This window comes from Zonotrichia leucophrys, chromosome 28 (genome assembly GCF_028769735.1).
Source record: "Zonotrichia leucophrys gambelii isolate GWCS_2022_RI chromosome 28, RI_Zleu_2.0, whole genome shotgun sequence".
Lineage (NCBI taxonomy): Eukaryota > Metazoa > Chordata > Aves > Passeriformes > Passerellidae > Zonotrichia > Zonotrichia leucophrys.
In genome coordinates, this window is record NC_088197.1 from 692871 (window position 1) to 709377 (window position 16507).

The following is a 16507-nucleotide window of genomic DNA, read 5'->3' on the forward strand; positions in this document are numbered from 1 at the left end:
AGAGAAGCTAAAACACACATGACTGTCAGCTTCAGAGTTTGGTCCAGAAGGACTAACAGTCTGTGCACAGCTGCATGGACAGCAGGCTAGAGATGACCAGGTTCTCCTGGAAAATTTAGAGCTATTGAGCAGAAGCATCTGTGCTGCAAGAAACTCAGCAGCCCCAGAGAGGCCCAGAGTTCTGCATTCCTACATTAACAGGTACTGAAGGAGGAGTGTTTTTAAAAAACTCACCTGTTAGAGGAGTCCAGCCCAGCACAATGGCTGGAAACCCAGACCCCAGAACCTGGATGCTGCAGCAAAGTGAAACACTGACCATGCAAAATACAGCACAAGACAGATTTCTTCTGTTGGATCATCTCCAGCACGAGGCAGCTGCTCCAAGGAAGTGGAGATTTAACATCATACACACATCCCTGCACAGGGAATCAGTGCTGAGTACAAGTCTGGCCCTGCTGTGTCTGCAGTCAGTGCTGCAGGGCTACTGGACCAACCCAGGCTTCTTGCTCTCAGCCTCCTGAGCCCCAGGAAGAGAGGATTTAATTGATGGATCAGGTCAATGGCTGCTCACAGACCTCAGCAATCATCATGACAGGCCAGAAGATGCACCAGTGAAAAGTTACACTGCAGCCTGGACACTGTGCCATTCTATATTGGGAAGTGAGAATCAGCCTTCTAACATTTCCCTAGGGTTCAAAGCCCCAGGGCATGGCTGGGGCTCAGTTAAGATCTGACAGAAAGAACAGTGTCCAATGAATGCTGGAATTCTCTTATGAAAATCCTGGATGTCCCAACATACTCTCCATAAACACAAGTACAGTGAGCAGCACAGCAATGATCCAGTATTTGCCTGCTGACCCCCAGTACTGATTCTCTCATCACAGTCAAGCAAAGCCATAGCTGGAAGTGCTGAGGAGTGAGGAGTGCACTACACCAGCTGGGGAATGCACAGCCCAGCACTCTATTCCTCCAGTATGATCAGGAGGAGCCCTGCAGCCTTCTAATGCTCATCTACTGTGCACAAGTTTCTCTGTACAGCTACTGAAAACAAGGAAAAAAAAAGCAGAAAAAGAACTGTCACGTGTCAAACAACAAACCAGACACACATCACACCTTTATCAATGGTTATAACCCATATGTACACAAATCCAATAGTTCCTGGTAAGGAATGTGAACTGACACTCTGGTTTGCTGCTACTTTCACCTCCTGTAATGCTCATCAGTAGTGAGATAAAGGGTAGGCAGTCTGGAGGCTTCAAGGAGCTTCTCTACATTTTATAACCACAACATAACACATGGAAGACAGATTGTTCAATACTCTGCTGCATTTGAAGCAAAACGCAACAACATATGCAATGATCATCATAAAATATTTTGCTCAAACAAACCCAAACTTTGGCTTTCAAATCAGTTGTTGAATCCCAGTAATCAGTCTCCAGACAGCTTATGCCAGTTCAATAAGTCATGAAAACTGCATTCCAAGCAGAAGTATTTTTTGCCCCACGTTTCATTAACAAACAATAAATTGAGAAGAAATGTGTGTATCACTCAATGTTTTACAAAAAGCAGGCATTATCAACTAAACGTTGATTTTAACTCTGCAAACACAAACAAAGGGAACTTCAAAGACAAAATACGCTGATTATTAAAACTTTATGGGGGCACAAAAAGCTATGATTTCATTGAAAAGAACTAAACTGATCTGAAAAGTCTAACTCAAACAAAAGCAAAAGGTTCCCTCCCTCCTGCCCAGGCCACTCAACCCACTCTCCCTCACATGCCAATATTATGACTTATCTGACCAGAAACCAAGGTCAGGGAGCTGAACAGGTTTTTCTGCAGCTCCAGTTTCCTGCTGTCTGCCACAGGGTCAGAGAAATTCAAGTGGAGGCACAAGAAAAGCAGAACTGTGCCACAGGGTTTTTCTGTTCAGGAACTGCTGCACATCCATGTGTTTAACAGAGAGTTTGAGAATAAAGAATATAATGTGAACATTAAGAGGTAGAAACAAAAGCAAGAAGAAAAAATGCTCAGAAGGAGCCAGTTCTTTGGCACTGATATTCCAGAACTCTCAGTAAGCATGGAGATGACTGGTAACTGCTCCTAATAGTGTTGCAAGCAAGAGAAAAATTAGGTAGCAACAAAATTCAGTGGCGTGACCACAGAAGCCACACAGAATCCAGCACCTGCAACCACTTTAGAGGAGAGCCAATGTTCTATCCACAGGCATTCAAGGGCTCTCTGCAACAATAACAGCAATTTTACTTTTCATTCTTGAGGTTAAGAACAACCTTGAGCACACAAGTGTATGTTCTGGACTTTAAACTACCCAGCACTGTCTGTTCCAAGTTAAAGCTAACCAGACTTCACCGGAGTGTTTGATGCTCCAGGTACCTGTGAAGCAGGGTCTCAACTTCAGAGACTGATTAGGTCTCCTGATTCCCACTGAAAATATCTTCCCCCCCACACACAGGTGATTCTGTGCTTATTTTACAGTCTAAGGTGTGGGTCAGCTACGACCTGCTATCATTAAGCAAGGGATCTTATTCCTTGCAAAACCAGCCTTCAGAGCAAGCCTCAACTTCTGAGTGCTGCAAAGCACATGACAACATCTGGGACAAACACTCACCTACCAAAACATTCAAAGAAATCAGTATTTATGTAACTGTTTTACCATGACTGAACATATACATCCCTTAAGTAGCGACACAGACAGAGACATCACAAGATACCTCATCTGTAAGATATCAGGAAAGGCAGAGGCATGGAAATCAGAGAGGCTACTCGGAAGGGAAATTCTGAAGTTTTTAATTATTCAGTTCTCATGGGTACTCTCAAGCAAATAAAGCACTGAAGATGACGCACAAAGAGCTCTCATGCATTCCAGCAGCTCCCATGCAGCTTTCACAGACTGGGGAGTCTCCGTTAGGGATTAGATAACGATCAGTATCGCTGGATTCTGAAACACAACACTGAGCATGTGCAGCACGGAACTGCTCTGAGCTGCAGGCTGGGAACAAACACCAGGGCACAGCCAGTTAACTGAAAACACCAGAGCACAGCCAGTTACCATCAAACACCACAGCACAGAGCTAGTTACTATCACACACCAGAGCACAGCCAGTTACCAGCAAACACCAGGGCACAGCCAGTTAACAGCTGGCTGCCTTTTTTCCCCCCCAGAAACAACCAAGTGCTCTCACTGAATCCAAGATTCTGCAAATTCTGAACAAGAATAACCAAAACTTGTAAATGAAATATTTTAACAGTGCAAGGATTAAAACCTCGTCAGAGAGCAGCTAAAACCTCCTGCAACTACACAGATACAGAAGCAGTTGCTCTGTCAGCATTTGTTTTGCTTCAAGGAAACGTTCTCAGAACAATTCATTCCTCTCATATTTTAAAGCTACTACTACTAATCCTATTTAAGGAACTTACAAGTTAAATTCTGCAACAGTGGTAAGACCTACAGCCACTTCAGAACTCCAGCACACCTCTATTTTACTGATCAAAATCAGAACAAAAGGTTTGTTTTTATATTCAGAGCTCTGGTGGAGTCAAAAACACTCAGACTGCAAGAAGAATAAATCAGCCAGGGACTAAATCTAAACTAGTTTTAGACCTGTCTATTAATGTTCAAATATGGGAACTGTATTTCTTAGAATTCTTAGCCATACACACAATAGTAATTAACTTAGCCTTGAGCATTGCATCCTCCCAGTACCCAATCCTGGCATTACTGGAGCTCCAGGCACACATGTCAATAGTTTGATTACACACACAAGTATTTAGTAATTCTAGATTAAGTTGTATTCAATCAAGTATTTGCTCACACAGTCTAGCACAAGGTGACAATTTCTGAAGCACTAAATCATACCTGCAACTTTGTCCCGAATAAGTTTTGCAGATTCCACTTCGCCGATGCTGCTGAACAGACTCCGTAATTCATCCTGTGTCATGTTCTGAGGAAGGTAGTTCACAATTAAATTTGTCCTACCAATATCATCCCTGCAATCTTCAGCCATGTGATCTTCATAACCATTGGACATTTTACAATAAATCTGCAAAGCGAAAAAAAATCCTCAGTGAGGTTTAGATCTTCACATTTCCATAAACCAAACTTCCTCCACCTGAAATAAGTTTGAATGTTTATTTTAACAACTAAGAACAAACCACTGCCTCAGCAATGCATTTTTTCAACTCAGAAAACAAAACACTATTTGTTGAAAATTCCAGAACAATTCATTCTTTCAAAAGCACAAACATGACATTTTACAGAACTAAGTACCATTAAAGAGCTCTTTAGGATTTATATTTTTGTTACATTAATAAAAAGCATCAAGATAGATTTTGAAGACATTCCTGTAAACACCAAAGTATTCCCAACAGCCAAAGCAAAAATCAGGTCCCTTATGTCCATGTCCAGGTACTTGATCAGCCACAACCAAACTGCCACCTCAATCTGAATCCCAACCTTATGCCCAGAACTTTTTCAGACAGGAAGATAAGAAGTAGCAAGATCTGATCCAGTTCAGTGTTTCAGCTGGAGACTATTAATTTTCTGAATGTTTTCCCCTGTAAACGTTGGCCATCCTGCACCTCAAGGCCTTTTGCTGTTTAATGCTGCCTTTGGAGCTGCTTTACTGTGTGTATGAAACTGGTGAGCCTGTGCTGCACACTGACTTGGGAGCATATTGAGTATTTGACAGTTTCTCTTTTTGCAGCTTTTTAAGGGAAACCTTGAGAAAACATGCAGAATTCCCATCACAGGAAGATACCCTCTGCCTCAGTTCACCATCAGGAAGTGAATCCTGATGTTTTAGTTGACCTACAACTAGAACTCACACCAGACTCAAGCTGCTCGTGGCTTGCCAAAATCCTAGTTTTAAAGCACTTCAACTGCTTTGAAATAGTCAAAATAAAGATATCGAAATCCTGTTTCTGCAACAGGATCTAGGATCTGCTAAAGGATAAGCCTTCCCAGAGACTGCATCATGACTGACAGCCAGAAGCTGAATAATGGAAGAAGTCAGAAACAGCAACCAGAAATCCTCAGTCCAGAAAGGGAATGCTCCCTGCATGAAGGGACTTCCAGGCCCCCCACCAGCAGCTGCTGTTAACTCATGTCTGACAGTGAAGGTCAAATTTTTAAACAAATACCTGAGCACATGATTATAGAATAAACCATGAGAAGACTTAATGCTAATTTGAGATTTAACACAGTATGGATTTGAACTGAATCTTTATCTTTTCAATATGTGTTGAAGCATTAAGAGCTGGCAGCTCCTGCTCCCCTTCACCCACAGATCAGCTCCTACCCTCACTTTTGTGTTTCAAGTGTCAACACGAGTCAATTCCAGCACCCTCTGCCCATGGGATAACCGATCTGTACTGTGAAAGCAATGGAAAACCACACAGGAGGGAAGCCCTTTCTGTTGTGTCAGCAGTTTTAATCTGCTTTCCTTGCAGCAAGATAAGCACCAGCTAATGCCACAGGATAGGAGAGCAGGAGGAGGCACTGCAAAGCTGGAAGCAGGGGAAGAGACTCCCTCAGCAGACAATTTTTAAGCTGCCAAGTCATCTCAGTTGTACTGCAAATTCTGTCATTAAACACACATTCCCTCCTGGCTGTGTCAGCACTTGTGAGCACAATCTCAGAGAAGTTTCCTGTTCTGATAAACAACACTCAAACAGCTGAACCATCTGTGGTCACCATGTCTAAGTTATAACCACCAGGCAACACACATTTTCAGAATTATTTGAATAGAAGGCAGCTTTGCTTGCAAAACTCAAGCCCTACAAGCAGAACACACCAATATGTTGATGAGTGAAAGTTATATGGCACAACTAGAATATTTAGCAAGCAAAGGAAGAAATGTTGAGATTTTTCCACCTGTAAGAGGAAAAAGTTAACACTTCCTTCATTTTAACCAACTTTGCCCTTTATTGCCATTTATTTATGATATAAATCCTTCCTGCTGCTGAGATTAAGAAATTGCTATATTCAACTGATTTCAAGAACAGATATTTAAAAGATTGGGGTTTTGGGTTTTTTTTAATTCTCCAAGGTGTATCTGCTGCCTGAAAAGGAGACACCACAGTGCAGAGAAAACCATCAAGCAGAGAAAACTTCCCAGCACACCAGGATGGCAAGTTACCACACTTATATCTGGCATAAAGCAGAATTGCCAAGAGTTTGGCAAGTGGCTGCTAACTTTCCATCATTGTCCCACATCCTCTAACCCTCTGCAACGCTCACAGTCTGCACCTCCCAGGATATTCAAGCAGTGCCTGGGGCAGTGCTGATTCAGAGCCATCAGAAGATGGGAAGGAAGCTTCCACCTGCTTTTCTTCAGGCTTTTAGAAAGCAAACACAGGAAGCCCTTGCATACAGGCCTGGCAAAGGTTTCCATGGGACACCAAGCATGCAGGAGCAGTAAAGGCACAATGAAGAGCTGGAGGATCAGAGTGCTGAGAGAGAAGATGCTTCTTTCTTCCAAAGCTCTTGCTGAGCACTTCCACAATTGGCTGCAGGACTAACACTGTCCAGCCAGCCTGGAAGTCAGTGGGCACCACTTCTGCTGGTGAGGTGTTAAGGAAACTGCAGCACTCCACCGGTCTGATGCCACTCTGGGGTCCCACTGTCAGCAGACTGGCACTGCTGGGGTCACAGCCCCTTTGCAGCAGAGGCTGCAGTGACCCCACAGGCCCCATGTGAGTCCCTGCACACCCCACAGGCCCCCAGTCAGCCCAGCTCCTCTCACCAGCTCAGCCCCAGGTTTCCCACAGCACAGTCCCAGTTCCTTTGTGGTGCAGGGACACAGAACAGCTCGAGCTGGTGCCCTGGGGGGGACCCCAGACAAAGCCCCTCCAGGCTGTGCCCATCCTGATGCTGATGTTTAGTCCAGGGTCTTCTGAATGTGTCAGGAGAGGTTTAGGTTGCATATTAGGCAAAGGTTCTGGAAGGGGCTCCCCAGGAAAATGGTCATGGCCCCAAGTCTGTCAGAGGTGAAGAAGCTGCAGCTCACACTGCTGCTGCCAACCTGCACCAGGTGTATTCCTCAACAGGTGAACAGTTCTCATGCCAGCCAAGTTAAAAAGAGCCCCTGAAGAATTGTAACCTCTGCATACTGAAAAGATTTCCAAAAAGAAAAGGAGCTATAAGATAGGATGGATGAAACAAGCAATGCTACACTGGAAAACAAATTTTTATTCTGCTCTCACTGAAATACGCTGAGGGAATGTCCTGATCTTTGTCTACCAAAGAGATAACAATCCACTTCTATCAGTAAATATTCCAGATTTGAGAACCAGGCCTATACACTTATTTGCAAGTGAGAACTTGATTAACCGATGTTTGTCAATCCACAATGCCATAAATCAAAAGACTGAATGCATTTATATGCCCAGTGCACAGGTCAATGATGGCAAGAAAGCCCAACAGCTCCATTTGGGAAGGCTGACTGAAAAGAGACTGGTAGTTTTCAACCTTTCCAAAACAAGCCTTCATTTCTACGTCCCAAAAAACTAAAACTTTAAGACTAGGTTCCACTGCACTGCACTTCCCAAAATGACAATTTTTTAAAATAACCAAATGCTACAGAAGCTTGTTTGGAAAGGCAGCAGCCACCTTCTTCCTTGGGAAAGATGCCCCAAAATTAAAATGCACAAAGCAATAAAGGGAACCACATGTGCTGCACCTGAATCTTCCACTAATTCTGGAGGTGCTTGAATCCACACAGATAACACTTCACCACCTGTGCCAATGACTGCTCAGGCATCCTCAGCCAGGCCAGCATTCCCAGGACTGGATTGAAAAGCTCTCATGAGCATAATTTGCAGAAATGTTGCACTGACCATGACAATCACCTTCTCACAACAGCACACCAGGTTTAATGGTTCTGGCAACAGACCAATAAAAGTTTTTTCCCAATGACACTGTACCTCCATCCAGAATTCTAGCAATCACTGCTATTAATTGTTTCACTGCAAGATGTTTGCTAAGAAGGGAGATCTGTATGGAACTGTGGAGATCATGTGAAATGAGAACACTGGCAAGAACTGTCTGCCTTCAACATCAGGCAAGCGGCTTTGTCCACCTTCATCTTGTTCACAGGACTAAAAAGGCACCAGACCACTACTGAGGTCACAAATTCATATGCAGACACCTAAACAGATGCTTACAGAATCCCAGGATAGCTGGGTTGGAAGGAACCTTAGAGATCAGTTCATTCCACCCCCTGCCATGGCAGGGACACCTCCCACTGTCCCAGGTCCCTCCCAGCCCTGTCCAGCCTGGCCTTGGGCACTGCCAGGGATCCAGGGGCAGCCCCAGCTGCTCTGGGAAATCCATTCCAGGCATGGATTCCACAATTCCTGATTCCCAATCTCCCACCCAGCCCTGCCCTGTGGCAGTGGGAGCCATTCCCTGTGTCCTGTCCCTGCAGGCCTTGTCCCCAGTCCCTCTGCAGCTCTCCTGGAGCCCCTTCAGGCCCCAAAAGGGGCTCTGAGGTGTCCCTGGAGCCTTCTCCTGTCCAGGTGAGCAGGCCCAGCTGTGCCAGGCTGGCTCAACAGGTCCATGTCTTTCTTCTGCTGGGGTCCCCAGAGATGGAGGCAGCTCTTCAGGTGGGATGGATGATGGATCAGCTAGTGCAGAATTTAAGATGGGAAATTCTTCCTGGATCAATGACTTCTGTGGCACAGAGCTCATGGCACCTTGACTGGAGCACTGGGAATGGGCCACAGTGAGCACAGCATGGTCCTTACACCATGCAAACCTGGAGCTGCTGACCCAGCTACTCACCCAAAACCTCAATCTTTCTTTGCCATGAAGTGCAAGTCAGGATCACCCAGGACACTCTGTACAGGAAGGGCTCCAGTGGACAGGGCCTGACAGAGCCCCTGAACTGGTGAAATCTCCTATTTGGTTGTGTCAGTGGTAAATGAACAGGAGCCCTGAGACCAGTGATGCTGCAGAGCTCTGCCCATGAGCTCTTTCATCAACTTGCACTTCAGTCCCATAGGCTCATTCTTGAGCTCTGCCTGTGGACTTAGGAATCTAAATGGGGTGCTTGAAGCAGAACCCCACGGCTACTGGAGCCCTTCTGCTTCTCCAGCAGAACTCAAGGCTACTGGAGCACACGGATTTTTGCTGACATGCCTCCCCCCCAGAGTCAGGGCTGACTACAAGGCAACAATCTTGTCTTAAGCTGCTGAGCTGTTCCTTGGAGACCACACCTGAAACAGAACAAAAAGAACACTACTACATCCAGGCAAGTGCCAAACCAATGCAGGTGCAGAGGTGCTGAGATGTGCAGGCTGGAACACATGTCAAAACCAATGCCACACAGTAAAAGGGCCTGAAGAGCCTGAATTAATTTAAACTGCTTCAGGAAAACAGTTTTCAAGAACTATCCAACACAGTATTGTCATGCAAAAACTTGCTCTGCAGGCAGATTTATACCAGGATTGAGAAGTGAAGCAGTCCAGAGAAGGAAGAGTTTAATCACAACATAACTGGGGGAAGAAAAAGCAACATACTGTCTTCTCTGAAATTGGTGTAAGGAACAGAATAGGTTTCACCTGAAGAGACACACCAGCAGAAAACCTTCCCCTAGGCCCACCTGCCTCCCAAGGAAAAAAAAGCTTCCTAGCACTCCACAGTCAGAACACATCTCTCTCCATTACTTAATCCAGACCTCTCTACATAGAGCCTTTCCTCATAATCTACAGGAAAACACCTTTTATTCTTTATACAAGCTCTTTTCATGGCCCCAACAGCTCTGCATATTGCACCCCACAAGCACACAGACCACAGGACAAGGACAGTGCAGTGCAAGCCCTGCTGTATTTGATTCACCACACATCCATGCACTATTCCTTCAAATTCCCCTCAAATCTTGACCAAACATCAAAAGCCATCTGGGGGGAGGAGAAATCACAAAATCCAGATTGTCTCTTAAATTCAAGAACAGCATTTATACAGTGTATGAGGGGAAAAAAGCAAACCCTTTCTACTTGCCTATCCTTTGGGTTTTCCAGAGGTAACAGATCTCATCTCTTTGATTCTTTTCCCCTTTGCACACCTGAAACGAGGACACTACCCTTGTTCTCCTCAGCTTGACTGCACCTAAGATTCCAACACTTTTGCCAGTAAAAATAGCTCAGCACCAGAAGCAGCCATTACTAAAATCTGCTGCTGCATTTCCACAAATTCTATTTCCATATGCTGAATCACTCATTTCAGTACAACATATTTTAGGCTTTTTTTTTTAATGTTGTTTTAAAAACACTGGGCATAAACTTAGTTTTGAGCATATTTTTGGTCTAACAAATCTCAACTGTCATAATTTTAATATTTCAGCAAAGCAGTTTTAGCAATCAAATTTGTCTAGAAGGGTTTTAAATACCTCCTTTAGTTGTTTTTATTCATGTTCATATAATAACATTATCAAGGTGTTTTTGTCAATGCTTATATTGTCATTCAGAGACAAAAGCATTTGAAAGATAAGCTGCATTCTTCAGAGCAATGACCTTACTTTACCAGTCTGATGAACTGCACTCAATTGCTAGGAACAAAATTAATCATCATTGGGATGCTGTCAGAAATCAGATACAGGCTGGCTGTAATCACCATGCACTGCTGGTCCAACACCCAGCAGGGACTGGGGCCCCTCAGCCTGAGCAGGAGCAACGAGGGCAATCAGGAACGTGTGGCTGAGACACCGAACATCTGCTGCCCGACGCACATTTCCCATCTCCCCAGGTCAACAGCCAGCCCTGACAGGGAGAGGATGCCGGGCTCTGCTCAGAGTTTCACATCACAACACACTTCCCAGCACAGGAAAGACATGGAGCTGCTGGAGTGAGACCAGAGGAGCCACGGAGATGCTGCCAGGGCTGGAGCCCCTCTGCTCTGAGCCAGCCTGGCACTGCTGGGCCTGCTCACCTGGACAGGAGAAGGCTCCAGGGACACCTCAGAGCCCCTTTTGGGGCCTGAAGGGGCTCCAGGAGAGCTGCAGAGGGACTGGGGACAAGGCCTGCAGGGACAGGACACAGGGAATGGCTCCCACTGCCACAGGGCAGGGCTGGGTGGGAGATTGGGAATCAGGAATTGTGGAATCCATGCCTGGAATGGATTTCCCAGAGCAGCTGGGGCTGCCCCTGGATCCCTGGCAGTGCCCAAGGCCAGGCTGGATAGGGCTGCGAGCATCTGGGACAGTGGGAGGTGTCCCTGCCTGTGACACAGGGTGCAATGAAATGGTCTCTAAGGTCCCTCCCAGCTCCAGCCATTCTGGGATTCCACAGCTGCTGCCCCTGGCTCAAAGATGCTGCCAGTTACCACCAGCAAACTCCTACACAGGGAAGAGACAGGGAAAAACTCTGCACAGCCTGGACTATCTCATCTTCTGCACTGGTATCAAAAAACCCACAGATTTATGATAAACAGACCTCTAAAAAAAGGAAATCATTTATTATCTTCCTTTTTCTAGACAGTGTCAGATTGTCCACAAACTGCCTTTGGCAATTTTTCACCCACACAAAAGACATCTGGAGACAACTGTGCTGTGAGGGAATGATTCCTTTCTGAGGGAGAGGGCAGGAGATGAGAAGTGGACATAAGAACTGTAGATTCCAGACACTTTCTGACAACAGCAGCTCCACACATTGATCCAACCTTGGATAACACTGACCCATCTTCAGATACTTTCACCTTGATGGGGCAGGAAGACAAGTAATAGCAGGAGGAAAAGACAGCATCTAACTTGTTCAGCAGCACAAAACAACTAGCTGGAAATCCATCTCTGAGGGCCTGGTGAGGCACTGTAGTTTGCTGCTGTGTTCCTACATGGAAGCTATGGAAGCAGCAGGATAGGAAAATTATACCTTTGTAGTATTATACTACTGCTACTAATTTTAAAAACAAACAAAAAAAACCCTGAAGGCAGCAAACCCACACACATGAAAAACACCTCTGCCTTCTCAGTACAGCTTATTTCCACCCTATCTCCTCAGAAAAAAAAATAAATTAGAATCTATTTTTGCATACATCACCTACATATAAGGAGGTTGTATACTCAAATGGATCATTTAGGCCAGCAGTTTGAAGCTTGCAGGTGCCTGAATACAGAACTGCTCATCAGACAGAAGTGCCCTGATCATTTTCAGCACAAGTCAAAATTTATCACCTCTCCTGTCATTCTCCCTAAATGCCTTCCAAGCCACTTCCAAAATACCTGGAATGCAGAAAGAACAGCTTCTCTGAACTTCTTCTTGAAGTCTAAATACGTAGCAGGTTTGAGCTTTCTAAACTTGGTGACTAAAGGCTACCAACTTCACAGGCAGCTTATCCACATGTGGTCAGTGACAGGCAGTAACCCTGGGAATCAATTCAGAGAGCTCACAACAAATAAGCAAGAAACAAGACAGAGACCAAAGCTTCAAGAGAGAAAGTAGGCTGGTACAACAGCTGAAAGAGATGGACTCTGAAAGTAAAATGGCATGTCTCAGGTGAAGACAAGGAGGGCTTTTTCCAGAAGAAAAAAAAAGTGATAGAACATTCAAGAAACAGCAAGAAAATAGTGCTTAAAATCAGAGCACATTTCCCAGTAGGTTCATGTCAGCACCAAACACAGATAAGTAAGCTGCTACACACAACATTCACATTTCCATTCAGCCTGTGCTTACTGCTGCGGCTGTTTTCACAAACTTGGTACCACACAAGACAATCCCTGAGGAGTTCATCGGGTCCCGCAGAACCACCCACAGCAGGGCTACAAACTCACTGCACAACACACTTAACAATCACACCAGCTTAAGGTGTTCCTGTTCATATTCCAGTCAGGCCTGGAAAGAGCCTCCTGCAACCACAGCTGTGACTCCTGACCGCTGAACACCTTGAATAATGGAAACCACAGGAGCACCGGGATCATTATATACCCAGTTACTCTGCTTCAGAACAAAACAGGACACTCACAGGAACATCTCATGCAGCACAGACTTACAGGCTCAGGACTCTTGATTTTATTATTCATCACACGCACAGACATAACCCAGGAGTCAACAGGAATCTAAGAAATCCCATCAACTCTACAGGTTTGATAAAGACTATGGAACATGTGCATCACCCTAGTTGTAATGTAACAAGTCACAGAACGGTTCACACGGCTCCAGGAAAAAAAAGTGGTAAAAACAGGAGTACAGGGAAACAACAACTCGTAAAGACATGAGAGCCGAGCAAGGCGAGCAGTCAACACCCACCATCAGGGAGTAAAATGAACAAAACTACAAACACCTCAAAAAGTGATCAAATATAACAACAACAGGCGTTAACAAAAGGAATTAATCCCTACCCGTCCCAACTCTTTCCTCTTTTGTTTTCCACAGATGCCTCATGAAGTGATCACAGGATCCCGGCGCAAGTCCTCAAGAAACAAACGGCGCTTCCTTTCCCAGCAAGTCTCGGATACAACTCCGTGCCCAACAAACGCTCCCGCACTCGCAGCAGGGCAGAGCCCGGCAGGAGCACGGCTCCCCACGGCTGTCCCACTGAGAGAAAGCGCCCCAGGACAGCCCTGCCTCCTCCAGCCGCTAAAGCCGAGCAAACGCTCTGCACGGAATTGCTCCAGGAGCACAAACAGCAGCGGCTGCAGCTTTAGCCCCGATTCCTGCGGCCCCGAGCACTCGCCACAGCAGCACCGATGCCAACCGGCGCTGGCCGCGCTGGCACGGACCCTCGGGTACCGCCATCAACAACGGCGTGCCAGCCCTAACCAACGTGGGAGATTTAAAAGCTGCGTCCGCACAGACACGGGAAAAATAAACATGAAAGATGAGGCCATTAACCGGACGGAGAAAGGCCCTGAGACGCATCGCGGCACCGCGACCCGCGGCCTTCCCGCCGCAAGCGCGGCGGCCTCAGGATCCGCTCCCTGCCCGTGCCCCATCCGGCCCCCGCGGGCCCGGCAGGCCGCGACCCCGCCGCCCCGGGCCCGCGCTGCCCTGCGGCCCCTCCCCCCACAGGCCGGACTACCCTGCCAGGCCCAGGCCTCGGCCCGCCCGCCCGGTCCTCGTCGCCCGTTCCTTTCCGCGCCGGCCCCGCGGGTGCCGCCGGGGCCGTTCAGGCGAAACGCTGCGGCCCCGCGCGCGGCCTCACCTGCGGCGGCGGCGGCCGGGCCCGGGCAGCGGGAGGCGATCGGTCCGCAGCGCACAACGAGCCGCTCCAGCGCCCCGGCCCCGCCCAACCTGCCGACCGCCGACACCCATTGGCTGCTGCGCGCACGTGCCCCGCGCGCCATTGGCTCCTCCGCCCGTCCGTCAAGTGCCGGCCGGGGGCGGAGCCTACCGCGCGCCGGGGGGAGGGGAGCGGGGCCGGGTGCGGGGAGCGAGAGCAAGGCCGGGGAGCGGGGCCGGGAGCGGGGCCGGGGAGCGTGGCTGCCGCCGCACCGCGGAGCGGGCAGCGCCCGGGGTGGAGGGGCCCCGCCGCGCAAACAGAGTGATCTCCCGGGGCGGCCCGGAGCTTCGGAAAGGGCCGGTGCGCCCCGGCCGCGCGTCCGGCTGGCTCTGTGGAGAGGAGCCCGGAGGGGAACGTGCCTCCTGTGGCCGGCCGGGCTCTTGGAGCAGGAGAAACGGGAGTGGTGCCCTGTGCGGGGAGCCAGGCTCGCGTGGAAGATGCAGCACGGCAGCCCTGGGCCCGGCGGCCGCGGGCAGCGCTCCCGGTAACCGAGGCTCTCCTCGGCCGAGGGGCAGCGGCAGCCGGAGCCCGGGCACGGGGAATCTCCACGGGCACAACCCGCGGGAATGCCGGCTAGGAGATGAAATGCTTCCTGTGTAAATGAGATGCAAATGATGATCTGTCAGAGAAACTGGTGGCCAGTGCTTCGCTGTGCTCTGAGAAATTCTGCAGCGCCCCGAAGGGACCAGCTGCCCAAGAGTTTTCCCTCTTCCGTTTTCACTTTTCGTAACCAAGGGCATCCCTTTGTATCTGCACTATTTTCCCTGCACAGGAGACATCTGTGAGAGCAAAATTCCACTATTCTACAGAAAAAGAAGTACTTTTGTCATTGCCAACAGTACTCTGCAATAATAATACTCCAGTACGAAGCATGCTTACTGTGTGACATGTAAGCTTCAGGTCTGTAAATCCTGCGTTAAGGTGCTCAACTTTGGGGACGAAAAATCAGAATACTTCTGCATTACAATACGTGATGTTCCTTTTCATTCACAGAAAACTCATCATTTGAGTTTTACTTAGTTGAGTGACATATCAGAAAATCAAATTTCTCCTCCTCTAGCTCCTTTCTTGAGTCTAGAAGAGTGAGATCTCTCTCACCTGAAGGATGGGAATTTCAGCAAGACAGGAGTTTGTGTTCTTTGGTATTTCCGTGCACACATGTGGAAGTACTCTGTCTACTGGAATACGTGGCACATTACTCAATGAAAATACAATTATCTTTCTCTGCCTATCCTGATGTGGCTTCTATCAAGACCTTGTCTGGTAAATTCCCAACATGGTTGCACTGATCTTTTCTGGTTTAACTACACAGAAACCCCTTGAAATGGCCCTGTTCCATTGGGCCATGTTCCAATCTTTCACATGTGACAGCCAGGGACAGCCCAGCCTCTGCCACAGGCAACGGGCACAGCGTGACAGAGATCCCAATGTTCAGCTCCACCAAGAGCCTACTGAGGATGTTAGATTAAGAGCAATGTTAAAAACATTGCCATTTGCTTTTCCTCTCTACAGTAGCTCTTAGTGCCAGATGGGGAATCCTCACATGAAAATTCCAAGCCTGACAGGTTTGGAAATATCCTTCAAGGCCTCATAAAACATTAAAGATGTTTGTGCATCTGTTATTTGCTCATCCTGCCAGCCCCAAAATCACAATATTGTCATTCACATCAGTGGCAGCTTTCTTTTACTGTAAATTTGATGTTTTCCTTGTATCATCCAGGTTTTAATTAACAATCTCATTCTTGGACATGAGGTGGATCTCAAATCTTAAAAAATTGAGGCCATGAGCACAACACTGCAAAAAGTGTTGATGCCTTTATCTTTTGACAGGGTATTTGCAAACTCATAATTTCATCTATCACCATAAATACTTATTTAACATGTGCTGGCAATTAAAAGGTGTCCTTTGAAACAGTGTGTCAGTTTTAAAAAGAATTATCTCTTTTTGTTATTATGCTTTTTGCTATATATATTAATGGTCTGTTATAGTGTTTCAGTTCAATATGAAAACATCAGCCTGAAGGTTTCATGATAATGTGGAACTTTAGCAAGGTAAAGCCAAGTGTCATGTCTGAAATCATCTCAAGATAGTGCAACATGAATGCCACAGGTATTTTTGGTCCTGCCATTTCTTGGGATATCTTGAAACATGAAAAAAGCTCAATGAAAACAGGGTGACCCAGGAAGCTCTTGGTGAACGTGGTTCTGACACAGGAGGGAAATGTGCAGTGGGAATTGATGGGTGGAAGCAGCACCATAAAGACAAATGGTCGT

At 47.0% G+C, this 16507-nt stretch overlaps 1 protein-coding gene across 2 annotated transcripts in view; it reads right to left on the reverse strand.

The window, feature by feature from the left end:
• Window positions 1-14264, reverse strand: part of ELAVL1 (ELAV like RNA binding protein 1) — a 45931-nt gene extending 31667 nt beyond the window's left edge. The window contains exons 1-2 of one of the 2 annotated variants that reach the window (XM_064734019.1): window positions 14156-14264; window positions 3878-4061 (exon numbers count right to left, since the gene is read on the reverse strand). In XM_064734019.1, coding sequence (XP_064590089.1) covers window positions 3878-4049 — 172 coding nt within the window. In that variant the 5' untranslated portion in view covers window positions 4050-4061; window positions 14156-14264. The remainder of the gene's footprint in view (window positions 1-3877; window positions 4062-14155) is intronic. The other variant, XM_064734020.1, reaches the window with a different exon arrangement.
• Window positions 14265-16507: the final 2243 nt, after the last annotated feature.